The sequence below is a fragment of the Brienomyrus brachyistius genome, chromosome 22 (assembly GCF_023856365.1).
Source record: "Brienomyrus brachyistius isolate T26 chromosome 22, BBRACH_0.4, whole genome shotgun sequence".
NCBI classification, from domain to species: Eukaryota; Metazoa; Chordata; class Actinopteri; order Osteoglossiformes; family Mormyridae; genus Brienomyrus; species Brienomyrus brachyistius.
Window position 1 is genome coordinate 13,726,970 of NC_064554.1, and position 27,901 is coordinate 13,754,870.

Consider the following 27,901-nt stretch of genomic DNA (forward strand, 5'->3'; position numbering starts at 1 on the left):
GGAGGGCTTTTGCCACTGCGGCGGCGTGTGATATCCTTCCGCGGGACGGTGACGCGGTCTTTTTCCCCTTCCGATAACACGGGCTGAGAGTGAGCAGCGGCAGTCCTGCTCAGCCAGAAATTATTCACATCCAGATATTAAAAAACTGTGCATATTCACCGTAAAGTCGACAAGTGGGGGAAAATACCTGAGCGTTACCCGCTTCTTCCCCTTTGGCGTCCTTTGCTTCATTTACGTTCCTGTTACATCACTTGAACACAGAAGAAATATTATCCGGTTTGTATTGTGTGCTGCACTTTTGTGGGAAAGAGGCACGGACAGAATGGAGCTGATCACAATCCTCGAAAAAACTGTCTCTCCAGGTGATTATGCAACGCCAGCGATTTCCTTACGCTTATTCCCTTCCCGCTGCTATTTGGAAGTAGAGTCGTTATTTTAACTTTTCAAATGGGGTCTGTATATTGCTTCAGAATTAGGAAGTTGTGCTAGAAAAAAGGAGGGAGGGGGCTCCTACCTTATGGCCTGCACGCTCCGCTTACCCGGTTTTTTTTCCTCAGTAATAATACTCACGATATTATACGTTTTAGATTCTGCAGACATGATCCTGTGGGTAACTAATAGATTTAGCACATATCCGTTCTCCCTTAAGCGCATAGCCATTATTTCACCTGTTTTCTTTGCTTTCTGGGCACCGCGAGCAGGTCGGCCTAGCCTGCCTAGGAAGCGTGTTTACGGGGAGGGCAGGCGATTTAATAATTCAAGGCCAAGTTCAGATCTTGCAACTTCCAAATGCGTTTCTGCCGGCGCACACTGGCCCCGCAGCGACCGTCTCTGCACGACCGCCGGAGGAGAGGACCGGCTGCGGCCGCCACCGGCGCGGTTGTCGGGGTGTAAGCCTTGCGGGGCAGCCCGTATGCTACGTGCTAGGTAGGCGGCTAGCCTGGTTGCTAGCCTAACTACGGGGCGCTAAGCGAGAGACTTAGGATGTTAGCGGAGGGCTAGCTTGAAGTACGCCAGAAGCCGTCTGGCCAGGATTTACCTGCAATGTTGTTGTTTTTAATGTGCTGCCGCTGCCTGGGGTTTGTCTTGGGCTGGGGGGCCCGGTATTTGATGAATTGCACGGTGTATGGACGCGCTAAGGCGCCGTTTCACGTGAGAGCCGCAGAGGAAGCGGCGCGGCGCCGTCAGAAAAGCCGCGCTGAGGTGGAAGTTGGGCGGCTAATATCTTTCTCCTGCTCCGCTGTTTTTTTTTTTAGATCGGAACGAGCTGGAGGCTGCGCAGAAGTTTCTGGAGCAGGCGGCGATTGAAAACTTGGTTTGTACATGTCCCACTTTCTCTCCCCCCCTCCTCCCCTCCCCAGCATCGTTTGTCAGTTTGACCGGCATTTCCCCCGCCTTTCACCCTCGCGGCAGCTTTGCACGTCTTGCATGTTTTTTAAAAAGCCAGTTTATTTGTCTTAATGGTCATTTCAAAGTGAAACTGCGGTATCATTGCGAACCCCCCACTGTTTCCCTGCATGTGTGTTTGTGCCTTGGAGTCCACGGCACCATCGAAAAGCCGGAGCCGGCATGCTTTCGCCCGCAGCTACGGCGCCTTCCGGCTCGCTAAGCCGATAGCCCCCGACAGTGATTAGCTTCGCTTAGCCAATATGTCACTTCGAGGCTAACAACTCCCCCCTAGAAAAAATAGCCCCAAAGCGCATGCAGTTTTTTGCTGCCCAAACAGTATAGATGCTTGATTTGTCTAGTCACAAGGGTCAGTAGGCCGAATCGGTCCTGGGCGTGGCCTTGTATAGAAGAGGCTATCAGCGGAATATTGTGATGGGGGGCGTTTTTTTGTCTTAAGTTGTCCTTTTACAATTGGAGCAGTACAAATATGAGACCGTTTAATTTCTTAGGATAAAACGCTTTTGCTTGGTGTCTGCGATCGGTGTCTGTTGGGTGCACGTTGAATTCACTTGTGATTTTTAGGATCTGCGGCATCGATCCGTCGCTTAATGTCAAATTTGGACACTTTTCAATTCTGCAGCGAGTTGCTTAAGATTGCAGCATGGACTGCTGTCACATCTAGATAATTGCAGATCCTGAAAACTGATTCGTTTCCCCGGGGGTGGAGCAGGCCTGGAAAATGCTCTAAATGCAAGGCTTGGATATATGTGGAAAAGTAAGAGTGACGTTTTCAAAGCATTCAATTTAAAGTGGTATGAAGCTTAGCTGTTTGGCATCAGCTTTTTGCTTGTCATTCAGTTGTATGATTCAGTTCCGTCTTTTTAGGTGTGACTGCAGGAACAGGACTGATTCTTTGGCAGTAACATTCAAATAGTCACTACTTGGATGCTCAGGGTTATGAATAGCAAGTTATCTGCCAGGTGTGGGTGAATTATCAGTGATCAGGAGGTCTGTCCTCCTTAACAGCTCCTTTAGGAGAACTCTAAATATCATTGATTTCAGAATCAAGTATTGGAACCACAACCTGATATGTACGATGGTTCTTCTAAAAGTTAGCCTTTTGTTTAAAAAGGGTTCTGGTTCTTGATTTGTTTCCGTTGGTTTTGTTTACCAGGCTGCAAGAAACTTCTGTAAGTTTTTAGCTGGAATTTGAATTGACAGTTCGTAATCAGTTACCGATGTTACAAATTCGGTTCTTATTGCAGACTGTTTGCTCTACTCTATAGTTAACATCGTTCCCAAAGGTGTATTTTGAAAAACCGTCAACTTAAAACTGAAAGTACACTAGGTCAGGTCAAATTCTGAGTGAGGTGGGATGTGTCCGGGGACATTGTCTATCTCTGGCCCGGCCGTGAGAAATGTCCCGCTTTAAATGTACCTTAATGGGAAGTGATTGTTGGTTTTCTAATCAATATTTGTATAATTAGCTGAAAATTGTGCTTTTAGATAAGAGCATAGTTTAGTCATTAATTTGAACTTCATTGATTGGCTCCGGACTTTTAGTATGCTTTTTAATTTTGGCGATTTTTAGGTTTTGTTTTCCGTAAAATGGTTTAAGCAGAAAATGATTACGAACATGCCTTTTAAAGATACTGATTTCCAGGATGCAGTCCTGTATTAGTATGAAGAATGCCTTTCCCCCACTTTGAGATTCTCCAACACAGGGAAGACGTTCCCCTGCTTGTGTGGCTCTGTTGCTTAGCTCTATTTTACACACACTATGCCTTCAGTTAAAAATGATTGTTGCCCTTTTAGTTTGGTGCTGTTGCAACTTTGTTGTGAGAGAACCGCCCCTCGTCCCCACCAGTGTTAAGTCATGCCATGCTGGTGCGCCATGGCCGAACAAAGGTTTCTGCCAAAAGAGCACTTGGCCATTGTGAAAATGTTAATTATGTGCAGGTGTTACTGATTTATTGTATTATTGACACAGAGAGGCTGGTGGATGGAGGGAACGTCTGGGTTTGCTGGCTGTGCAGCAGGCAGTGACATTTCCATAGTTTGATTTCCAGGAGAGATCCAGTGCAGATTTCTGCATCAGTTTCTCAAGAGTAACTGTGAAGTCATAAGACTATTTCATTTAAGTCCTTGAATGTTTTTTTAGTGTGAAATCGCCGACTGCCTCGTGCTGGGTGTGTCCTGTTTGTTCATGCCTCTGTTCTGCTCTCTCAGCCCACGTTTCTAGTGGAGCTTTCTAAGGTTCTGGCAAATCCTGGAAACAGCCAGGTGGCTCGTGTGGCGGCAGGGCTGCAGGTCAAGAACTCGCTAACCTCGAAAGACCCGGATGTGAAGGCACAATACCAACAGCGATGGTTGGCCATTGACAGCAATGCCCGGCAGGAGATCAAAAGCTATGTGAGTCTCCTTACTGTTACGAATTGATTGGCATCACTCGTCTGGCTTTTCTGGTGTGTAGAGATTGCTCGTTAGCGTTTTTGCGTGACACAGCCCCCTTTGTTGCATTTTCAGGTTCTGCAGACGCTGGGTACGGAGACGTACCGCCCCAGCTCGGCATCTCAGTGTGTTGCCGGGATAGCCTGCGCCGAGATTCCTGTAGCCCAGTGGCCAGAGCTCATACCTCAACTTGTAGCTAATGTCACCGACCCCAGCAGCACCGAGCATATGAAGGAATCTACCCTGGAGGCTATTGGCTACATCTGCCAGGACATCGTAAGTATGCCGTTAAGATGGTGTTGATTGCGGTCCTCCGACTAGCAAGTAAGAGTAATGGCCCAACATTTTAATTAAAAACTGTGGCAAGTGTAAATAATGGGGTGGTTTTATTGGTACTGTCTGAAGAGGATGAATTGAGCTGTGGTGTTCAGGATCAATGCTTTGTGACACATCTTAGATGTTGCATGTTCCATATTTTTTGCTGGTTAGGACCCAGAACAGCTGCAGGATAATGCCAACCAGATCTTGACAGCCATCATCCAAGGTATGCGTAAGGAGGAGCCTAGCAACAATGTGAAGCTGGCAGCCACGAACGCACTGCTCAACTCCTTGGAGTTTACCAAAGCCAACTTCGACAAAGAGGTGCGTTCGCTGACCTTGTCTGTATAGACCTTTTTTTTTGTCTCCCCTTTGAATACATTTATAATGAAGGAAGTCTGCAAAATCCTGAGAATTTATCATTAGTTTGTTCACAAATTAGTTTCCTCTTTGCATGAATTTGCATAACATGCGAAAAGTTCTTCGTACGTCAAAAAACATTATTTAAATATTTTTTTCATTCAACAATAAACTGAACCTTTAACTTAAATACAATCTATGCTATTAAATGTCCCCTTACTCTCACATCATGAGCTCCTGTCTGGTCTGTGATGAGAAATCATGCACCACGCTGATGACTGATGTAAAATTCATCTGCATCAACTGAGACCTGAGGGTGTGAAGAATATGATTTCCTGTAAGGTCTGAAGTCCCCTAACCTCTTATTTTTTTCTCCTAGACGGAGCGGCACTTCATCATGCAGGTTGTGTGTGAAGCCACGCAGTGTCCAGATAACAGAGTATGTATTTTTATTTATTTATTTAAATTCTGTAGAAACTGTTTCAATGGGTGTCTGGTTCGTATCCCATAGTACCAGACAAATTGCAGTTTAAATGAATGAAGATAAATGCAAGTGATTGCAGATGGCTTTTATTTCACCTGTGAGACATTCTGATCTCCAGTAGCGCTGAGATTCAAAATGTATTCTTCGTAAACCAAATAATGTACAGTTGGACAGTGTCAGTCGTACTGTCTGGAATAACAATACAGATTTTTTTTTTTTGCCTTTACCAGAATATTCTAATGATAATGCTCACGAAAAAAGTACAAACATGTAAGAAATGGAGTAGAATTTTAAAGTTAATACTGACAGACCAGTCGGTAGCTTGTCGTGTTGTTCTTACTTGCTGATTGTAAATATTGAGTTGGCTTCTCCCCCCACCAGGTGCGAGTTGCTGCCTTACAGAATCTGGTGAAGATAATGTCCCTCTATTATCAGTATATGGAGACATACATGGGACCTGCTCTGTTTGCTGTAAGTATCTGCATACTGACCTACCTGTCATACAAAAGGATGTTTTCACACTGAAATTGCAGGACCTGGTTCCAAGCTCCTGGGCCGTTTCGATCGGGAACTTTCGTAACTGCTGGCCATTTTTGAGTGCCGCTTTCGCCGTGCACAGCGGGAACTGTGAACTTTGCTAGTTAAGCAGTGATGTGAGCAGTTTGCGGGTTACATCTTCGTGGATAGTGTCATACATAACTGCCGGCACCCAACACAATGCAGAATGAACGAGTCGCTTGTTAGTTACTGGGGTGATTGATCATGATCAAAATTCGGATGCAGCCGTTTGTTTATACAACCCATGAAAAAAATCATTATTAAATCTGGCCGGCAGATCAATCTTTTGTTTTACACCAAATAATAAATGATGTAACTTTCCACTAATAAGCCTCAGCAAGCTTCACCAGCAGCACTGCCGATATTAGACCGTTCAGATCGCTTTTTATACTTTTTTCTAATGCATAGATATGGCGCTGCAAGCAGAAAGGTTTTGCCAATGCATTCAATGAAACTGAGATGCACAAAAAATAAATTCATGCAAAATAATTTGCTCAATTTTTGCTTCACTTCTACATTTGCTTTGCTATCACTGCAAGCCCCACCCAAGTAGTTTCTTCTATTGAAAAGTACCTAGTTTTGAGTATGGACAAAAAAATGGTTCCAGAACTGACTCTGAGTAACTGCCTGACTAATTGGACTGAGTTCCTGCTGTGGGAACTAAACTAAAGATCTTGAATTCAGAAAAAGGTTCTGGTGTGAAAGCGTACCAGTATGGGAACAAGAGAGAATCATTCAAAATTGGAAGCTTCGAGGTTAGGCCCAAGGGACCTCTATGTAGTGAATACTTTCATGCCTCATTTTATATTATCCCAAGCAAAGAGTGTCTATGAAATGTTGCCTTAAATGTTTAAAGATGTTACTGGTTAATTAAACTCATTTGTCAGGACTCCAAGGGAAAAAGGAAACATTTACACGACAAAATATCAAGTATTCGCTAAAACATCCCTTGCTTTGGATTATACAGGCGAACCTTTCAGTCGTCCAGGGTTCTGGTGCTTCTTGAAGGGATTTTTGGCTATTGCTCAAGAGAATTATTCTGGTTCCTCCAGAACTTTAATTTGAGGAAATTTTATTGAATTTGAACCACAAATTATTCATTTGAGGTCTGCAGATTGAAGTTGCCGGAGGAAAGCATTTTTGCATGTGGCTGTTTGTTGCTTTTGTAGTTTTGATGTATGTTTTGGCCCACTGTCATGTTGGTGGTAGAGTTCAGCTACACATAGGAATGTTTTCTACGGTATTGAAGTTATGATCTTCAGTGCCCTTTGTCCATTATATCTTTAAAATAAGCTACTGCATATAGTACATGCAGAATATGCTTTAATGTTGTGACCAATGACGTTTAACTTGAAGTCTTCAACTCGCCAGGGACCTTTAGCACGCAACCATTACAGGGGAAATGAGGAGCAAATGCACAAGTATTGCTACTCATTGAAAGCTGAGACATGCATATTTGCATGGTGTTGAGTTGTCAAATACCGAGTGATTCTGTTTTTAGTTGGCATCCCTTCATAAGTAAAGAAATGCATGGAATGAGGCAAGCGTGGCTTGTTGGGGAAACACATGGGCATCCTTGCGTTGGCATTTACAATACACCCTGTCGCCTGGTGGGCTGTGTTGGGTGGAATTTTGCAAATGGCTCTTTGCGGAATTCTAACTGATTCTGTTTTGCATCAAATTTCCAATTCTGTTAAATCGGCGAATTGTGGACTGACTCAAACTGCATGTGCGCAGCCTTTGATCACCACTTTTGAAATATAACCATAAAAGCAAAAATTTGAATTGATGAAAAATTCCCTAGTTGCGTGCTCGTCTTTCCCCCCCAAAATCAAATGACTGACAAGTAATTCTTTTTATTCAGATGAAGAAAATTGGTTGGCAGATGTCTGCTTGAACTACGTTTATTTCAGTGGGTGTCAGCCTTGATTTGGTTGCTGAGTAATGAGTCAGTCGAGGTCTTTGGCGGTGTATAGTTACGGGTGATGGTGAACGTGCTGCTTATACTCTAGACAGTTGTGGTCCATTTGGGGTGATGTACTCCACTTAATTAAAAATAACTATTTTGTTTGGCTGGTCCTCATTCGGGGTTTAAACGAAGTGGTCAAGGTCAATGCAGTGTCAAAGTAAAGAGGAAAGTTAATGGATTGCTGTGTCTCCTTTAACTCAACATGGATGCACCGTGTAATGAGTCATTCCGTTCATACTAACAATAGAAGGTTATTGAACACACTAACCCACCAAATTAATAGGCTTGAGTTTGCTGAAAATATTGTGTAGATAACATTCCTCTAAGTGAAAGCAGTGGAATGTAGTGAGATTTAAGCATTGCACTCTTTCCGTCTCTCTTGCAAGGCTGATATACTTTGTGCAGAGTGTGGTTTGAGTGCATTTACAGGCCAGCCTCATCTTAGAGTGCGTTTAGAAGTGCACATTTTTGGTGTATTTTGTATTGGTTTGGAACATCAACGGTATCAACATTTAACAACAAAGAAATTGCTCTGATTGCAACGCGAATGTCCTGGTTTTTTCTTTCTGGAAACTTATGAAAAACTGATACTGGTTTATGACAGTATTGATGACTCTGCTAACCATAAATCGTTGATTGTAATACCGGCCGTCTTCCATGGGGCAAATGACGTGATGCTGCTTATTGACCGGAGATGTAATTATGCTTTTAAATTCCATCGAAGGTCTGACGGGTGTTTGTTTGTTTATTTATTTTATTTTGGGAGATTTAATGTTTTACAACTTCAGTAGTTCCTGGGTGCTTATTTTTAACTCTGTGTGAAATGTAAGCATTTTGCAACCCCCTTGGCTTGCAGTTCAGGTGTATGAATGAGATGATGCTGCAGGAGTCAGTGTTGGGGGGGGGGGTGGCTTTGAGATTAGGGGGTGGGCACGGGATTGGTGATTTGAGGTCATCAAGCTGCTGCACTTGCAGGTGTTCAAAACTTGAGTGGTACAATGTGTTCTCTGAATACAGAGACATTCAGGCATAGAAAGGAGAAACGCAGACTCAAGGCTAATGACAGATGCAGTATCTATGGTGACCCAACCTTCTTTAGGTTAGCCATCTTCAGCCTTGGTGTAAGTGCTGAGATTAAGGGAGCATTCATCGCATTAGCTGGCAGACTGCTGCAGCCTGGGGCTTCTATAGTTGAGAGTTTATTTCCAACCTTTCTCGTGTTTGTACTGTTACAGGAGTATTATATGTGTTGTTAATTTTTGTCCATCCTGAACTTTATATGAAGACAGTGATGAGAACAGGTGTAGGCCGCTAGGTTTTCCTAGGAGAGTAAACTACCAAGGGAGTCTGCTTCCATGAGTGTGTACTTAAGTTACATATCCTGATCCAGCCGCTCAAAGGAGGCTGCTGAATTTGAGATCGTGGTGTCTGAGAGCTAAGCCGTCCAGCTGTTTGTAGGGCTGACTTAATTCAGTTAAGTTTTATTTTAAAGATGATCGTTGGGCAGTAGTGCTGAGATGTGCACTTGGTCGCATTCCTTTTCTATTTAATGCTAAGGCTTTAAAACAATTCAGTAATACTTAAGATTTTGACTGGATGTTTAGGGTAGTGATGCACCGATAAGGGAATTTTTGGCTCATGCCGATTTTTTTTTTTATTTTGGAAAAGCAATAGTGATCATTTGGGGTGGGTTCTGATTAAATAACTTATGAAGGGAGATTCCTCCCAAATTACATTCCAAAATTATGAAAATAGTGTTTTGGTAGGAAAATGAACTTTGGAATACAACGGCAAAGCTCAATTTTTCATAATATTTTTTGCATTAATTGCTGTAAGTTACACATTTCACATGACTATTTCTGAAATTAATGACGAATCAAAAAACTTTGCCATGGATGCACCGTCGGAATTGCAGCCTTCACTGCAGTGGATTTGCTTTTCAGAAACTTCACGTTTTACCATCTCACCTTGATGTGAGCGAGTTCACATCTAGACCCTCTTTGTGAAACTTTCTCAGAGCAGTGTTTGCAAAATGCATTTCTAATGTCTGTCACAAAGAAAGGTAATTCCACACAACAATTATTTGTCCTAACTGTTTAGTATGTGGGCGTTCCTTATGTATGATGCTCAAATGTTTTGGGCCACCTTTTTAAAGGGGCTTACGGTGGTACATATTGCCTCATTTTTGACCTTTGGTTGATGGTTGATTGCGGTAGTTGATTCAGAGCATCGGTGTGTCTCTCGTTCAGGGCCTCTAGACTGCCGTTGCTCATGCTGTGTACGGTGTTCCTGAGGGACATGGATTTGACAAGTTTCCGGCTTTTTTCTGCCTTTTGATTGACCTGGATTATTGATCTGACCAATAGTGTTACAGTGCAGGACAAAGTGACCCTTCAGGGAAACCCATCAAACCCTGATGTCCCTGATTTGGGGGGGTAATACTTTACATTAGACTGATCATGGCATAATGTGGTGCTTTGTAAATTTCACTCTCAGTTCTAATCTTTTTAGCTGTGCAGAGTGACAGTTCTCATCAGTTTTTTTCCTTTCTAAATTGGCCTCTTTCCATATCGACAAACCAAAATCAGCCTGAAGAAGGCCCTGTTCAGTAGCTTCCTTTCATTAATTTTAACTGGCTTTAAGTGGCATGAAAAGTTATTGTGGATTCTGCATGCTATTGTTATGACAGTTGTATTTAGTCCTTTGTATTTTGACAGCCTATCAAAGCCTTTATAGAGGAATATTCCTTCTCCTCTGAAGTGTTAAAAGCCTGCTAAAATCAGCTGTGTGTCAATGCTTGTTTTAATTGGAAATGTTTGTGAATCTCATTCACTTTGTTCTCCTTTTCAGATCACAATAGAAGCCATGAAAAGTGACATTGATGAGGTTGCCTTACAAGGAATTGAGTTCTGGTCCAACGTCTGTGATGAGGAAATGGATTTGGCTATTGAAGCATCTGAGGTATAATCTTTGTCCTTTGCGCTCGTGACCGTCGCGTCTGATCGTTTCCAGTGCAGAGTAGAGCTTTGTTAGCGCCTCGCCGCAGCGAAGACGTACAAACCGCTTTCGTCCTGCTGGGAGTGGCCAGCGGGTCGCGATTTGAATCATCCAGCTAACATTTGAATTCTTCTTGAACTGCAGTGACCAGTCTGGACTTAGATGTTTGGGACACTGCAGCCCATTTTCTTACAAGTAAAGTGCTTATGAATAAACTGCTGCATTGTCATTGGGAATCCTGTGTGTTACGAGAGTGTATCATAATGGTCCTAGTATTTAATTAAACATGTAGCACCTACCATAACCACCTGGGCAGTGTGTTGAAAAACTGAACCGGCAGTTTATTTTATCCCCCCACCAAATTACATTTTAAAATATTCTGGACCACGTTTAAAATCGTCCACCTGTATTGACGTTTGCTTTCAGAGAGGCAGCTAATCTGTAATCAGTAGCTTATACTGTGCGCTGTTGTTGGGCAGATCCCTTTAGATTTACTTAAGTGTTGATCACATGCCTCTTAAGTTTCACTGGAATCCTACACATTGTTTGCACGGTTGTAATTAAGGTTCTGCTCTCTCCACCTAGGCATCAGAACAGGGACGCCCCCCAGAGCATACCAGCAAGTTCTATGCCAAAGGTGCTCTGCAGTATCTGGTTCCAATTCTCACCCAGACACTCACCAAGCAGGTAAGGGTAAATCAGATTAAAGTGCTGCTCGTATTGCATGGTATAAGATGACAAATATGTATGGCCTTGTTGATGTACAGAGAGCTGTCTGTCATGTGTCGGCTTTGAGAGAAATGTAAATGTAGTAGCTGATAACTAGATGCATTGTAATTGTCCACGGCAACCATCTGCTTCTGTGTGGCTTTGACTATTAATCTTTCTTGCTTGTTTAGTGTATTTTGATGTCCCTGAATGTGGAATAACCACTGTGACCGCGTTAAATGTCGCATGCAAAATCAAAAACGAAACGCGGAAACCTGAATTGAAAGTCGAGTCAATTGTGTTGAGATCCTAGGTCGTTGGCGTGCCGATTTACATGCTAATCGTGTTTTGGATGTTCTCTCAATATGCAGTCTGTTCAGGGGAAGGTGTCCATACTAATGAGCCTCCCATCTGCAAACAGGATGAAAACGACGACGACGACGACTGGAACCCGTGTAAGGCAGCGGGAGTGTGCTTGATGCTGCTGGCTACCTGCTGCGAGGATGATGTGGTCCCTCATGTGTTGCCCTTCATCAAAGACCACATCAAGCACCCTGACTGGCGTTACCGCGATGCTTCTGTCATGGCCTTCGGTTCCATCTTGGAGGGTCCTGAGCTGACCCAGCTCAAACCATTAGTCATCCAGGTAATGTGCGTTTTTTTCTTTCTTATTTTACAATGAGGCCTGCCAAACGCATGGCTTTTTATAGCAAGGCACAACAGCATTGATGTAAAAAAGAAACAAATTGCTATATCTGATTCTGTTGGCAATCCATAATTTTGACAGCTGTTACTGGACTCGAAGTGGATTCGAGGTGCGTTGAATCGGTTAGAGGTGTTTGTCGGCTTGGCCGTGTTTCTTTATGGACTTTATAAATATCTGCAAGTGTTCTGTGGCCATAAAATGGCTTTTGCCATCTCCTTGGAAGTAATTCTGTGTGTGTTATAGCCTGTCAAAGTCCCCTTTAAATTTAAACTTGAGGTTTGATGTATATTCGCTAGGGGTGTAAATCATTGTCCCCACGGAGATCCTACGCGGCTCTGGTTCGATGCTTCGTTAATCTTTTGATCTCCATCACAGTTTGATTCGATTAATCGATTCTTTGATGACCTAAATTTAATACTGAACTCCCCTTTGGGGAAAAAAAATTTCACAAGTTTACCATGGGAACTTAATTACACACTATTAATGGAAAGCAAATAACGTAGGATCTCAAAACAAGAATGTTTTTATTGCTGTTATTAAACAGAGAAACGCGCCAGTATGAAATTACCAGAAGGCCAGCCATTGAATTGTATGGTGAACGGATCGCTATGGAAAATGACTTTGTCATTGCAATCATCTCCTTTATTTTAGTAGTTGTCGTAAGCTCTAGTGTTGCTAATGTTGAATATTGACGTAATTTAATTATTGTTAGTGACTTTTAATGAATTTTGGCTGATACGTTATAACCAATATGTCAATTCCAGTTAATTTCCTTAGCCTGAAATGCTACTCAGATTTGTAGACAAATGGCTGCCTCTTCTGAACTACAAAGATTCATTAAATATCAGATCATTTGCTATTCCGGTGAACCGGCTTAAGGTCACCTGTAATATTTTTTTTAATGTGTACAGGCTATGCCCACGCTGATTGAATTGATGAAGGATCCTAGTGTTGTGGTGAGAGATACTACAGCCTGGACTGTGGGCCGCATTTGCGAGCTGCTTCCTGAAGCAGCCATCAATGAGGTGTACCTGGCCCCTCTGCTGCAGTGTCTGATCGAGGGCTTGAGTGCCGAGCCCCGTGTGGCATCCAACGTCTGCTGGGTAAGCGCACTTTTCCCCGCTTGGTTAACGGTGAATGTGGTGTTGTGGTTTTTACCTGCCTTCACGTTGTCGTAGTTTTTTTTTTTTCTTTTCTTTTTTTTCTTAAATGCTTGGTGGCCGATCTTCCCAAAAAACCACAGTCCACAATTTGAATCTTTCTTCCAGTTTTGATATCTACTGTAAAGAATACCCACACTCGAACAAGCTTAAGGGCTTATCTATTGGTGCCATTCAAAACACAACACTTTTCAAAATGGTCATTAAAACATGAGTTAATATTTTAAAAACTGTAGTAAGCAGTCATTAGATAACAGCCAAACCACTGCCACGCTACTGATGTGGAGTCCTTTTTTGGCACCAACTCCTTATCCTCCATGCCAGTAGCTCACACTGAATTTTTTCCAAATACGTCAACACAGAGACTGTGTGATAGGGACATGCGATATAATTTGGCCAGTCAGCACAGCCATCTAGTAGGGAGTCATTCTGGAGCCTTGGTGTAGCAGTGGACCCACGTTAACACTGGCCAGCGACGTTTCATGTGAAGCTTTGGCGCATATAAGGTTGCATAAAAAGTAGATCACGGACATCTTCAAGATCGATCACGATATAAAATTCAGATCCCTCCACCCCTACAAGCAGGTCACTTCGGTTCTGGTATTCGGGCTTATTCCAAAATACTCTCTGGACCTTGTTAGTTCCTCTAGTGACATCTCTAGGCAAGAGTCATAGCAGTCAATAAACTGAACTTGTTCCACTCTTCTAAATTTATTTATAAATGTTGACTGGCAGTATTAGGGGAAACTCTTCTGTCTGGGTCATTCTCACACTTGAGTGTGAGTTTGTATCCACATCCTTGAGTGTGAGTTTGTATCCACATCCTTGAGTGTGAGTTTGTATCCACATCCTTGAGTGTGAGTTTGTATCCACATCCTTGAGTGTGTGCTATATTGCAGGCCTTCTCCAGCCTTGCGGAAGCTGCATATGAAGCTGCAGAGACCACTGATGACCAGGATGAACCTAGCACTTACTGTCTGTCCTCCTCCTTCGAGATCATTGTCCAGAAGCTCCTGGAGACCACGGACAGGTAACGTGTCTTGGCTCAGACACACTCGAAGAACAAACGTTCTCGTGAATGGGGTAATCAGATACTGTGTTTTGTCGGGCGGAGCTATTTAATAGGTGTAGAAAAGGCGTAGGCTTAGTATAGTCAAATTGTGGTCCTTCTAGATTTTCTCCAGGGGGTAGCAGGACAAAAGGTGATACTTATTTGCAATAAGCTTGTTTTGGAGGGAGGGAGATGCCTGTTCATTTAAGGTGCTGATCTTTGGTTCTTATTAACCAAAAATTAATGTTTCCTTTCAAGGCGTTATGCAGTGTTTTTGTTTTTTTTTTGCCATAGAGTTTATCAAATGGCCGTGCAGCAGTTCTAGGCCCTAGGTATTCTAGCGCCTTGTGCGAGATTATGAAATTTTAATACTAGAAGAAATAACGTCATGGAATGCAGCTGGAGGTGGTATTTCTGATTTTATTTTTCTATAAAAAATTTTGTTCCCTGCTTTTTTTTTTTTTTTCCCTGCTTGCCTATGTTGCCAGTATGGTCATGCAGTAAACGAAAAAGTAGTGGTTAACTGTTGTAAAATTGTAGGCCAGATGGCCACCAGAACAACCTGCGGAGTGCGGCATATGAAGCTCTAATGGAGATAGTGAAGAACAGTGCTAAAGACTGTTACCCAGCTGTGCAGAAGACTACCCTTGTGATCATGGAACGGTTACAGCAAGTTCTTCAGATGGAGGTGGGTGTCTACCGGCTGTTTGTGCTATCAAACGTACATTTCTCATTAAAGCTTATACAGAACCTTCTCTGAATTGGTGTGCCCTGTGTTCTCCGGCTGCTCCGGGTCTAACTGGTAAATATGCTGAAATACAGCTGCATCATTCATGCAAGGTGGACTATTTATACATTTCCGAATAAACGGATTTAGTCCTTGATGCTTATAGTGAAGCGTTCAGTGTGTGTTGTTCCATTGAATATCTGTTGGTTTCAAAGGATCGTTACTGATTTTCCTCTGAAGGAAGATCCTTGACTACAGCAAGATGACAGTGTGGTCTTGCAGTCTTGTCCAGTAGCTCTGTTTTCCTCTTTTGAGCTTCTGTGCTATTTAGGGCTGCCACTAACGACTATTTTTCAGTCAGTAAATTAATCGACTATTTTACAGATTCATCTTATCTAAATTTCCTTCCTGTCTTTTCACTTAATTTTATTTTGACAAGAGCAAGGTATTTGTGACTGCAGCCCTTTAGATAACGGATGCCGGTTTTTTGGCACTATGCGGACCTTAGTTGCAGCCACAATTCCAGAAGCAGATTACTAATATACATAAAATACGTGGAGAGGCATATTGCGATGCCCAAAAGTCATAGTGAATCTGTATAAATTTGGTGTGTCCTTATGCTTATTAAACCCGGTTAGCGGAGCACGCTGCCTGTGACTGTTTTGGTAAATCATGGAAGCGATACGTACCGAGTCAAGGAAAGGAAAGCTCAGCAACCGCAACATCATTGAATAGATGAGATTTTGTGGATAAACAAGGGAAAAAAGCCATTGGTAGCTTTTTGCAGTTCAAAGTACTTTTTTTTTTTTTTTTTTTTTTTTTTGGTATATATAATTTATTTCAGTTCCGTCTGTTTTGTTTTAGTTTATGGTGATACTGGTCCCAACAAGCCCAGCACTCTCATACAGACTGACACCATCAGTCACAGCAGAATAAGCCCTCATTGTATTCTAAACATTTTCTGAAACGCTTATTCAAAGGAAATTCTAAGGTAGCGGACAGAAAACTTTATGGCTTTAAAAATTAAATAATTTTGCAGCTAGAACAACAAAAGGTATTAAGCTTCACATACTAATAGTAATTTAATAATTATGAATAGATAACATGGTGGTTTTGCATATTCTGACGGTGCAGGTTTTCATGAGTCAGCATTGTGTTCCTCCCTTGACTAACATGGATATCATCAGTGAGGTTACATACTTGTCAGTCACTCCTATCTCTGGTGGCTTCAGTCATGCCTCTCTGCGATACACTGAGCTACTTAACACAGTACATAGACGGGGGAAGATAGGATTTTATGCAAACATGGATGCATATAGCTGTTGTCTTCCACTTGGCTAGTCAGATCACAACCTTGTGCACCTGGTCCTCAAATACAAAACCCTTGTTCAGTAGCAGTAGCTTTGCAGAACTGCTTGGATGTTGTGAACTGTATGGTGAGGACCTCCCGGGCTCACTGTCTACATCGGCTTCTCTGTGGACGCAGTTATTCGCTGGAGAGTAATTTGTTTCCCCAACAACCTCGAAATCGCAGTGGTTATCAAAACATTCCTCAATTACTGTTTTCTGGATGGGAGATGGGGTCTGCTGAGAGGGCTCTAAGGAGGGAGCGAACTCTGCGAAAGCTGGGGAGTAGCAGCCCGAGCAAGACTGAACAGTACGGGCAGAAACATGATGCCTTCTAGCCTTCCCTGTTGGGAAAGGAAAAAAGCAGTGCAGTCTGGGAATGCCGTGATTGCCTAGATCACAGATTACCTTGTTGAACAGCCACAGTTCATCCACACCAGTAACTGCATGTCTGATGTAGTGCGAAGCGGCACAGCAGTGCCCTAAGGGACAGCACTGTCGATGTTCCCGTTTGCTCTTAATACCACGGACTTCAGGCACAAGTCTGACTCATTTCCTCTTCAGATGTTCAATAATTGCATGTGAGTGGGATGTATTGGTGAAGGGAAAGGAGTAGAGAAGGGAAGTGAAGAGAGCTGAGTAAGTAAGGACCACCTGTAGGTCAACGACACAGATGGTTGTTATTTTGAAGGCAGTTTTAAGTTGTGTATTTAAGGCAGTGCAGTGAGCAGTCACTATCCAAGAGGAGAGCATAGATATTGCACTGTGCTATAAGTACCTTGGCGTGTATGTCAATGACAGGCCGCACTGGCATGACAAAGCAGAGCCCACAGAAGAGTGCAGAGTAGGCTGTTCTTGAAGCGGCTTCTGTCCTATGGTGTATGTGGCAAACTGCTACACTTCACTGCTCTGTTGCTGCACTTCACTGCAGTTTGCTGGGGGAGGTAATATCAATGTGCAGGAGGCTGAAAGCTGGCCGAGAGTGGACTCCTTGCAAGTAGCAAGGGAAGAATACTGTCCAAACGGTACTACTGAATGAGGCCCGTCCTCTCAGAGCTGGTACGGTTGAGGAGCACCTTCAGCCCCTGACTCATCTCCTTGAAGTGCACAGCAGAGTACCTCATACCCCTTTGTGCCTACTGCTATTTGTTCAGTCCCTCTGGTCTCCAGGTCTGTAGCCCAACCCTGTACTGCGCTCTCTGCTCTACATCCATGTTTGTACCTTACTTGTACTGTGTACTTTAATCCTTTAGTGGGTAGCTAATTTGTTTGAAGTTTGTTTTCCAGCGGAATTACAAAAATATCTGTCCTCCCCCAGGAGATCAGTTCTGGCCTAACACGAAAAATCCATCCTTGTAAACGGTTGCAAATTACTGTGGGTTAAAGCTTAAATTAAGCGGCTGAAAAAGTCGGTCTTCAATGCATAATATCTTGAACGCGAGGATCTAAAGCTTCATCCCTGTTACAGACGATGGAGCTGTATTGTCTTTGCATGTAGCTGGTCATTGGGAATTCACCAGGCTTTCTTTACCTTCCCACAGTCCCACATTCAGAGCACTTCTGACAGAATCCAGTTTAATGACCTGCAGTCCTTACTATGCGCCACCCTGCAGGTGAGTCATGAAATGGGCCTCGCTTGTAGTTTTTGTTTTCAGTTTTAACGAGAGCGTTTAAAATTGCATAACTTTTCTGTATGCCTCAGTTCCATTACACAGTACTCCGTCTGTGTGGATTTGCAGACTTTGAGAACCTGGTAGTGAAACTTGAGACATTGAGAGAAATTGGTGCCGATTGTTTCCACTGATTTATGCCGGTGTTTCCCAATCCAATCCTTGGGGGAACAGTCCACGTTTTTGCTCCCTCCCAGCTCCCAGCCAATCGGGAACACCGAATACCTGGTACAGGTGCGCTGAGAGGAAGCAAAAACGTGGACTGACCAGGGTTCCCTGAGGACTGGGTTGGGAAACACTGGGTTATGCTGCTGAAACGTAGCATTAACTTGTAGGACCAGTTGATCTTTGGGGAGTGGTTTTTTTTTTGTTGAATATCAGGTGCTGATGCTTTGCCACCCAACCCCCCCACCCTGCCCCACAGAATGTTTTACGGAAGGTGCAGCACCAAGATGCACTGCAGATCTCCGATGTGGTAATGGCCTCGCTGCTGCGCATGTTCCAGAGCACGGCTGGCTCTGGGGGTGTGCAGGAGGATGCCCTCATGGCTGTCAGCACTCTTGTGGAAGGTGAGACGCCACTTTCTTGCTTTATGTAGTCTTGTCCCTCAATGATACTTTCTTTATATAGCTATGCCATTCAGCCTGTGTCCATGCTCTTTCAAAAAGGTTTCCAGGGGCTTTAGGTCTGCTGTACTATGTAGTTTCATGTGGCCAATGGTATTGTTCCATTTTGGATGTAGTAGTTATCCTAACAGCGTTTCTGATATCTGTTTTTTAGGGTAGGTAGGTCTGTTGTATTGGCATGTTTGTGGTCTACATTTTTGATTGTCTCATCTATTAGTGTAGGGGGGGAAATTGTGTTTTTACCAGGCCAGTGTAGGTGAGACAGGCCTTGCATTCATTCCAGCCTGCACTTAGCTGTCTATTGACGTGTGTATGTCAATATAAGCATATTTTCCTCTTGTGTGACCTTTATGTGACTATTTTGAAAATGTTAACCCCCCCCCCCCTCTCCCCAGTGTTTAATCTGCTCTTGTCACGGTATAAATGAAATCCAGCATCTGTCCTTTTTCAGTTTTGGGCAGTGATTTTTTGAAATACATGGACGCCTTCAAACCTTTCCTGGGCATCGGACTGAAAAATTATGCAGAATATCAGGTAGGCTTTGGTTTTATCTAACAGAACTATCTGTCGGTTTTAGCATGTTTGAGGTTTTTCCTTATCGGAAGCACGCTCAGCACAACTATATGCATAAATGTGTAAATCCATGGTTTGTGAGGATCCCCTTTGGGTACCTTTTGGTCCAGTATATCCCATTTTCAGGAAGACATCACTTTTAACAATGCAGCAGATAAAATACTGAATTGTTCTTTTTCATGTCAGGTTGGCTTGACTTGATAACCACCACACATTTTGCTTAAATATCTGGTTTTTGATATTGGTTCTTCTGTCTGGCATGCAAATTTCTGCAAGCAACCTTTGCACAAGAAAATGTGGCTGATGCATCCTGTGACATCATATTTGGTAGCTTCCGGTCACAGTGCAGGAATGTAACATGCATGTTGCCATAGCTGTCAGGTTCGTTTCCCCCGCTTAGGTGTGTCTCGCCGCTGTCGGCCTGGTTTGTGATCTTTGCCGAGCACTTACGACCAACATCCTGCCTTACTGTGACGAGATCATGCAGCTTCTACTGGAGAACCTGGGGGTACGTCTCTCGGTACCAACTCATCCTCCGATTGATGAATGCAGCCAATTAGGTCATTTATGCTTAATTCCAGAAACTGCTGGTTAAATTGTTACCCTGCCTTCAAAATATGTTGTTTGGCTCCCTCTAGAGGACACTTGCCCTTGTTTACAATGTTTTTTTTCTTCTTTTTAACCAGGTGGCAGGATTAGATTAGGTTCTTGTATTTGTGGTGTCTAGTTTCTGACACCATTCTGCTTCTAGCTACTGCACTTGCAGAGTAAAACGTGTCTCCGTGCCTTAAGACAGGATTGTGTTTAAGAAGCCCGTTACCGATTACATGCTCAGGATAGCGCTGAGTGGAAACCCTGCCGGCACCGCGCTGCTGTAAAGTGACCTTTTCTCTCTCGACAGAATGAGAACGTCCACAGATCTGTGAAGCCGCAGATTCTCTCTGCTTTCGGGGATATCGCCTTGGCCATTGGAGGCGAGTTCAAGAAATATCTGGATATTGTATTGGACACCCTCCAGCAAGCGTCGCAGGCCCAAGTGGATAAGGTCTGTCCTTTGCGTCCCGCGCACACGTTACCCCGCACTGCCCATCCTTTTAACATGGATTTTCATTTCATGACTTCATTGCTGCAGCACCACTCTGGTTTAATGCTATTTTCCTGTTTTGCTCTTCTAAACCACTGGCTTCCTTATTTGAGGTCAGAGCCTCACTTCTGCTGAGCTTGAGCGACTGACCCCTTTGATCACATACCAGATATGTGGATTGGATAGTGTGTTAATGGACAAAATTCACGCCAAGCTTTTTTTTGCCTGCGTTTTAGTGACAAACAACTGGCTGCTTATTGGATTAGTGTCCTCCACCAGTATTATTGCGGCGTGTTTCTGGGAGTAAAAGGCCACTTTACGTCCAGTATATGAAAATGGCTGCTTTTTGTTTTGCTGCTTGTGGAACCTTGTGGTTCATAATGTAGATTCATTTGCAGGCCTGCTGACTGGTAGGATTTAATCCTCTGGGGTCGATGCTGCGTATCTTTCTCATGTATTTCAGTTCATAACTCGCTGAAATCCTGTTGTAGAAACATGGAAAAAACTGACTGTAATCTGTCTTCTTTTCAAAACGTCCATTGTCGGAATTATTAAAGTTTTTGAAATGAGGTTAAATCGGCAAAAAAGTAAACCATGTCACCTTACTTTATTTTACCTGCATCTGGGGGGTGTAGTGCCGCCCTCACCTGAAGATCGCTATTCAGATTATAAATGGCTGCATTACTGTATATTCAAATCACATTCGCATGGTAATTTGATGAACAGCGCAGCGGTGAAACGCGATCCAGATACATCCCCATCAGCACCATGGGGGGGGGGGGGGTGGTGTGGCCAGGTGTGAATGTCTCATGCATACACATGAAAGTTGCTACATATTCAATGGAAGGATGACATGAGTTCGGCTTTCCTTATTTATCCAACTGAATGTTGCAACTACACCATTTAGTCATCTTCATTTAGCCAAGACTTTGGTGAGCAGATATCTGGGATCAAAACAAACTTCCACCATTGCTTACTATGTATTTTTAAAATGTTTCTGCAAGTGTTCCAAACTGCATTTTGCAATGTCTATACTTTGATGTCAAATTACAAACTTCACATAAATCTGACATATTTACAAAGTAAACTAAGGTTAAGATGAAGGTAATACCAAAACAAATATGTAAGAATTTATTTGCCATGTATTACGTTTTGTGATATTGAATGAAATGTGTGTTCCCTAGACCCCAGAGGGTTAATGGTTCAATGAAAACTGCAGTTTGTTTTAAAAACCTTGCACTTTACAATTGGTTGTAAAGCACAATGTTACAGCAGCCTGCTGTACTCTTAGCTCTTGGTAGTAAACCTGCGTACCATGGACATTAAATTGATTCTCTCCTACGTACACAAGCTGACGTGCTCTTAATGGGCTCGACTGCATACGTTCCCAAGATTCTGCACGAAGCGAAATGCCTCAGTAAGCTTGAATTGCGGCCTGTGGTTTGGTAAGAGCGCAGGAATGTCTGGAAGCAGATTGTGCTGCCCTTCATTGTCCCTTTCAGCCCGTTATGCCGACTGGTTCTTTGGCTTGCGTTAGTGGGGGGGGATTTTTCTCTCAGGGGCTGCTTCAGAGGTAGCCAGTGCATTTCGGTGACCTGGTAAAATTGACGGAAGCTGCTTGGGGCGGTTTGGCTACCGGTTATACTGTAGCGATAGGGCAGGTTCTGTCGAATTCTGCTTTAATTCTGTTTATGGAAAATCCTAATCATTGTAATACCATTGAAAATCAAATACAGATGGACGGTTACAGTAGTATTGCAAACAGTTGTTTTTGAGGTTGCCTTTAAAAATCCCTGGTAGTCATTTGTGTTGGATGCAGACCACTGGAGGCTTAGAGTTAAACGGTTCCCCTGTTCGTGATGCATTTCCTCATTCATTGCTGTGGTTTGAAGTGATTCCCTTTAATGTGTTTCTGCTCTGTGTCTGAGCATAAGACAGTTTGCTCTTCATTTCCTTCAAATCATTCCCATGATTCATTGGGGTTGTGAATGACTTGATTGGCAAGTCTGTCTCTCCAGCATTTTGTAAATGGGCTTCTGTTCTGGCTGGAGGATAGTATGAACGGCATCACTTCCTGGTTAGGAGCATGTAGCTTAGACGGACATGTGCTTTTCCATTAGGCACTTAATGCAATCCAACTTAACGGTTCTAAGTCTGTTGTGCTTTACTCAGTTGCGGGTGATAATGGGGATTTTGTGGCCGACATTCTCATCTTTCTCTGGCAGACGGATTACGACATGGTGGACTACCTGAACGAGCTTCGAGAAGGCTGTCTGGAAGCCTACACGGGGATTATTCAAGGCTTGAAAGGCGATCAGGAAAATGTACATCGTAAGTGTCCTGCCCTTACATGTTTTTTTTTTTTGTGCTGGAGTCTTAACTTCGTATAGGCTGTCTAGTGGGGGCAGGGATTTTTATAGCATTAAGGTGCTGCACTAATTTTAACTAACTGTTTCTTTGATCGAATTAACGCGTGCAGCGGTTTAATACCTGAATGGGAGAATAGTGTGTGAGAAGATTTTTAACTGAGACCTTTTAATATTCCATCCTGGAGTTTGTGTGATGTTGCACAGAATTCTAGAATTTAAAACAAAATTTAAAAGGGTTACAGTCTCACAGGGAATGTGTAATCATGTTACCTGGTTTATTTAGTTTAAATAAAACTGCCCGATTGAGGCATACAGAGGATTAAAAATATTGTATCATATTTGCAGTATTTTGTTTTATTTTATTGATGGCTTGTATCTTAAAATATTAAGATCAAGTCTAATTTCAGTAGACATGCTTCTGTTTCTTCAAGCTATTTGTCAAATAGGTTTCAGACTTTAGATGGTGCACATGGTAGGGATGTGTTAGTCTGCCTGTTCTGCATCTGTGCTTGTATGTACATGTGGTATGTACCTTATACCTGCTTGGCTGTATTTCTGTTAAATGAATAATCTGTATGTTAGCTTGTTAAACCATTACAAATATTAATATGGGTCACTCTCATAAATTGAGAAGTTTTCGGATTTTTTTTTGTGTAAAGAAATCTGCATTGCCAATACTTTCTAAATATATTAAAATTGTAGCTTCTTGATCTGATTTGATTTTGACCATTTTCACCAAAAATCAAAGGATAAAAACCCAGATAATGTTAACCCTTTCATCTGTAACTCACAATGGTCTTGCTTGTAGTAAATAGTTTGTGTAGGTTTTTGCTTCATTTTTGGTTAGTTGTCTTTTTTTTTTCTAACCCTAACCCTTGCCCTGGGTTTGATTAAATGCTTGGTTTATTACATAAACAGTGATATAACAACTCATTAGCTAAACTGATTGATGAAGTTGTGTAACTCGAGTCAGTCTTCAAAATTATTTTACAAATCTGAAAAAAATGTATGAGTTAGTGAGTGACCCATATTACTCTTATTTGCACATTAAATTAGGCATTTAATGTGCAAATTTTTATGATTGTATGGTTTTGGTGTGATTTAATTGCAATTAATCAAAGGAAACTGAATCGATTCACAGCCCTTTCTAGCCTTCGTTAGCTGTATCTTATTTGTGGCAAGGAAGTTTATTAACCAGCTGGTCTTTGTGAAAGGAATGTGTTGGTGTAAATGTGTTTGAGTTGCTCGGCATTTGACGCGCTTTTCTCTCCAGCGGATGTGATGCTGGTTCAGCCCCGAGTGGAGTTTATCCTGTCCTTTATTCACCACATTGCTGAAGACGAGGATCATTCTGACGGTGTGGTAGCCAATGCTACCGGCCTCATAGGGTGAGCGACGTCACAGGACATCCCTCTGCAGTACAGCACTGTAGTTCTGTTCGTCTGAAATTCTCCCTGCCTTGTGAGAGACGATGGCTGCAGCTGTAGTTGCTTGCTGTCCCACCCTGCTTATGACTGCCATCTTTTATTGGGGAAAGCCAGCAAAAATGAAGGTCATTCTTCCCCTGGGAAGCCATTAAACGTGATGATCACTCTGCTCTTACCATGTGTGTTTTTAGATATGCAATTTTGAAGTCCTTTTTTAGTCCAGAATTCATGTTTTCCAGCATACCGTTAAAGTTGCAACATTCATGGCTTAAGACATTAATTTGTCATTTTTGCAGTCATGTGGTTAATGACTACAAGCATGCAGCCATCGCATGTCTTATGAAATTTCAATGATTTGAGCCTCTCTTCTCCCTTCTTCATATCTGATTTATTGCAGTTGCACTGCACTTGACCGTACCGCTGCCTCCAACACACTCCGATACCTGAATTTATACTAATTTTGCCTGGCTTATCTAGTATTTTTAAAGCTCCCTTTCCCCTTCTGTGTTAATTAGAATATCTGTGTATGTATCTGTGCTGCACCTCTTTGCTAACGTAGCTGCTTCCTGTGAAGCGTCCCTTTAGCAGGTTATCTGGCTTGCTTTTGGCCGTAAAACGATCCTCTCAAACGGACCCACGTGACTGACAGTTCTTTACCCCCCTTCTGCTTTTTTTTTCCCTACCCAGCCGCTAACCTTTGTGCAGTTGGGGGTCACTTGCTTTTTCAGCAGCAAAAACTAGCATATTACCTCCCTGAGCTGTATATACCGCTGTTATGTTTGCAGTCTCATTGTTTTGTTTGCTTTGGGATTGAAGCGCCCAGCAGTTAGAAAAGCCAGATGTATAGAAGCCGAAAGATTTAATGCACCCTCAGAGTGATTTTTTTTTTGCTATTTTAGTCTCTGACGGGCTTTAGTCATTCTAAATGATCACTTGGAGATCCCCGAGTCGTGTACTGCATGTACATTCTGTTTTCAGCCCTGCTGCTATCACAGTACACACTAATTGGCCGGGGGAATGCAGGCTGCTGCTTGGTGACGCACCAGGGTTACCCGTTTTAAGATCCAGGGGACTTGCTTGGATGTTCTGTGCCATTCAGATATGCTGGGAACTGATAGTCCTGCCATAGGGAACTCATCGATTCTGCCTGATTTTGTCATTGCACGTTTTTAACCTCCAGCAACATCCCATTGAATAGATTACTTGGCATTTTGTAAAATCAACTGTGAAGCTTCCTTTCGTCTTGTTATTGGGGGATGTTGTATAACATTATTTGAATTGTTTGTTTTGTGCGTTGGTTGTGTTAACCTACTTCTAAAAGTAACTCTTCTTAAGGCTTATTATTCTCACTTCCAGTTTTGAATGTTTTGCCTCCTGTGAAACTGTCAGACCAGCGAGCGCCTATGCCGACACACTTTAAAATGTCTGTGTGCTGAAATATAAATGGTAAAAGTCTTGGGTATTTTTGGAAGGACTTGGTAGGAGTTCTTGGACACTTCCTGAACCAGCCAGTTTTCTCTATACTTGTCGTGTGAAATTCACAGCTGAGTCACCAAGCTTTACATGGCTAAATTTAAGACTAGTTATTCAAGACTATTTAATGAATATCTGAATTCTACTTCTGAGTTTCTTTCAGAAGGGCCCTTAACTTGATCTTTTTTTCTGTAGGATTATGAGCATACTGTTATCATACTGTACAAGTTATGAAGGCAGTTTGGTGTCTAATTGCCACCGGACACATTTTGAAAAAGTTTCTCCGTTGATTAATTTAGTGAGGGAAGTGCATTGATTCACGTCTCCCAATCCGAGCCCTTAAATTTACAGGTCCTAGTTACTTTGCATACTTTCCATCATTCAGTTATGAGACAATCTAATATTCTAACTTTCCACATTGTGTGTGTGTGTGTGTGTGTGTGTGTGTGTGTTATGGTTGCAAAATTCTCTGAATTTCTCACTTAATTTCCATATATTCCTGTTAATTCCCATGGAAAGTTTCCAACCGGGGGAATTTTGGAAATAGGCTGGGATAACTTCCAAATGAATGGAAAGTTTCTGGAATTTTCCCACCCCTTTTGCAAGCCTGGTGTGTGTCCATATACCAGCATATACATAAATACACACACCCACACACACAATGGTGTTGGTGAAGAACCTAAAGGACTGTGGAGCTGCTGATCTGATTGGCCACTTGGCTGACTATAGCATCCCCCTTCCCACAGTGACCTGTGCACTGCCTTCGGCAAGGACGTCATGAAGCTGGTGGAGGTGAGGCCCCTTATCAATGAGTTGCTGACCGAGGGCCGAAGATCTAAGACTAGCAAAACCAAGACTCTGGCCACATGGGCCACCAAGGAGCTGCGCAAACTTAAAAACCAGGCTTGGTGAGTGTCTCCACCACGGTCGTGCACAAGGTCTCTCTTTGATGATCTAAATCAAATATGATGAAAATCAGAAAGGAAACGGTGTTCAGACAGTTGCTGCACTTTGCGTTTTCTGGCTGTATTTGGCCAAAGGAGGAATCAGTGGTATCGCCCAGCTTATGTCCGATATTGTCAATTAATACTTTTTTTTTTTTTTCTTTCTCAGACCGAACAAGAGATCATACTGAGCAAACCCCACTGGAGTTTCTTCTGTCTTTTGCGCTATTGGGTTAAAGCAGAAGTTAAGAGTGTGCTGAGATGAGTGTCTGCAATGTGAGAGTGAGTGAGTGAGGCTTGATATCACACCACCCGAGTACAATTCCAGCAGTCGCCCGCAGCGTCCATCCGGCCACCGTTGGACTGACCTGAAAACGACGACGTGAACATCGTATGGGACGGCCGTAGCCGGCCGGTCCCAAACTGACATTAGTCAACAGAAAAATTCAAGGAACATTAAAGAAGAAACTGCCAAACGTGGAAGACCTCCTACCCCCACCCCCCCACCCCGAGAGAAAGGACTTGACGCTGTGCTGAGGTTTGACGTCCCAGCGCTATGGATATGGAGGTATGCGATGTTGCTCAGAAGGGATATCAATTGGATAACTAAAATGGACTTTTGCTGCTGGAATTGAAGAAAGCTTACATGAGGGGAAAGAGAATCAGCGATTTGGATTTGGTGGCCTGTGTCCCACAGCCTTTTGGAAGCCATTAACCTGTCCACACATGGAGTCCTGCTGATTTTAGGCCTGGCTCATAAGAATCAAGTGTGTGAGAGTGAGGGATTCACTTCACTGCCCAATACTATAAATACAATGCAAATGCCGAATGCAGTACTGAAACTACATTGGAAGGGGAGTTTGAGTAAATGGCAGCGTAAGACAAATTTGGTAAGTTGTTTTTTTTTTTTTTTTTTTTTTTTCTCTTTAACAAAATGACTAACATTCATACTTAAGGTGTCTAGGGGGTTTCTCCTTATTCTTTTGGCCATCTGTTTCTTTCTTGCCTCTATTCCAAACTGTGAAATTTTAAAAGCAATTCAAATTCACGGAAAATGGGTAATTCAAGGTGAGGAACACGCTTGCAGCTGAAGCAAAAAGCCCGAAATTTCGGCAGGTGACACTTAGCTGTCTGGATTATTTTAAATCTAGTTCCAAAGGTGGTAGTGTGCCAAAGAATTTATAACCCGACAGTAAAAAACAAAAATTTACAAATTGGGTTCTCTTTTGAACGGATTTAAAGCCTAAAGAATTGGATATACAATAAGTGGTCCGATAATAGGCTTATGATAGGAAATGATTGGTAGTTTGGGGCTTTTTGTGCTTGCATTGTTTCCATTTTGTCGCTGGTTTCCCCCCGAACTTAGTTGGAAAGGTCCAGCTTATCCAACTTGTCTAGAGTAAAAATGGAGGCATTTGTATGAGGTTCTATTTTTCCACTGCAATGAAGAAAAATAAAATTCTATCAAACATTCCCCTAGCATTGTTTGCATTTGGTCTTTTTGGTGGGT

General features: G+C 42.7%; 1 protein-coding gene across 1 annotated transcript; it reads left to right on the forward strand.

Moving 5' to 3' along the window:
• On the forward strand, positions 1 to 27,870 carry kpnb1 (karyopherin (importin) beta 1). The gene is made up of 22 exons (XM_048990964.1): positions 1 to 362; positions 1,257 to 1,315; positions 3,619 to 3,801; positions 3,916 to 4,116; positions 4,330 to 4,482; positions 4,898 to 4,957; positions 5,384 to 5,473; positions 10,380 to 10,490; positions 11,112 to 11,213; positions 11,656 to 11,880; positions 12,852 to 13,043; positions 14,000 to 14,130; positions 14,692 to 14,839; positions 17,767 to 17,838; positions 18,320 to 18,464; positions 18,973 to 19,055; positions 19,495 to 19,602; positions 19,996 to 20,139; positions 22,404 to 22,509; positions 23,821 to 23,935; positions 26,194 to 26,355; positions 26,561 to 27,870. Coding segments are annotated over exons 1-22 (2,631 nt in total). The 5' UTR covers positions 1 to 322; the 3' UTR covers positions 26,562 to 27,870.
• The last annotated feature ends 31 nt before the right edge of the window (positions 27,871 to 27,901 follow it).

Coding starts and splice junctions, on each gene's coding strand:
- kpnb1 (XM_048990964.1), top strand. CDS start 323: ATGGAGCTGATCACAATCCTCGAAAAAACTGTCTCTCCAG. Junction 19,603..19,995: donor TTCTACTGGAGAACCTGGGG/GTACGTCTCTCG, acceptor CTCTCTCGACAG/AATGAGAACGTCCACAGATC. Junction 20,140..22,403: donor CGCAGGCCCAAGTGGATAAG/GTCTGTCCTTTG, acceptor TTTCTCTGGCAG/ACGGATTACGACATGGTGGA.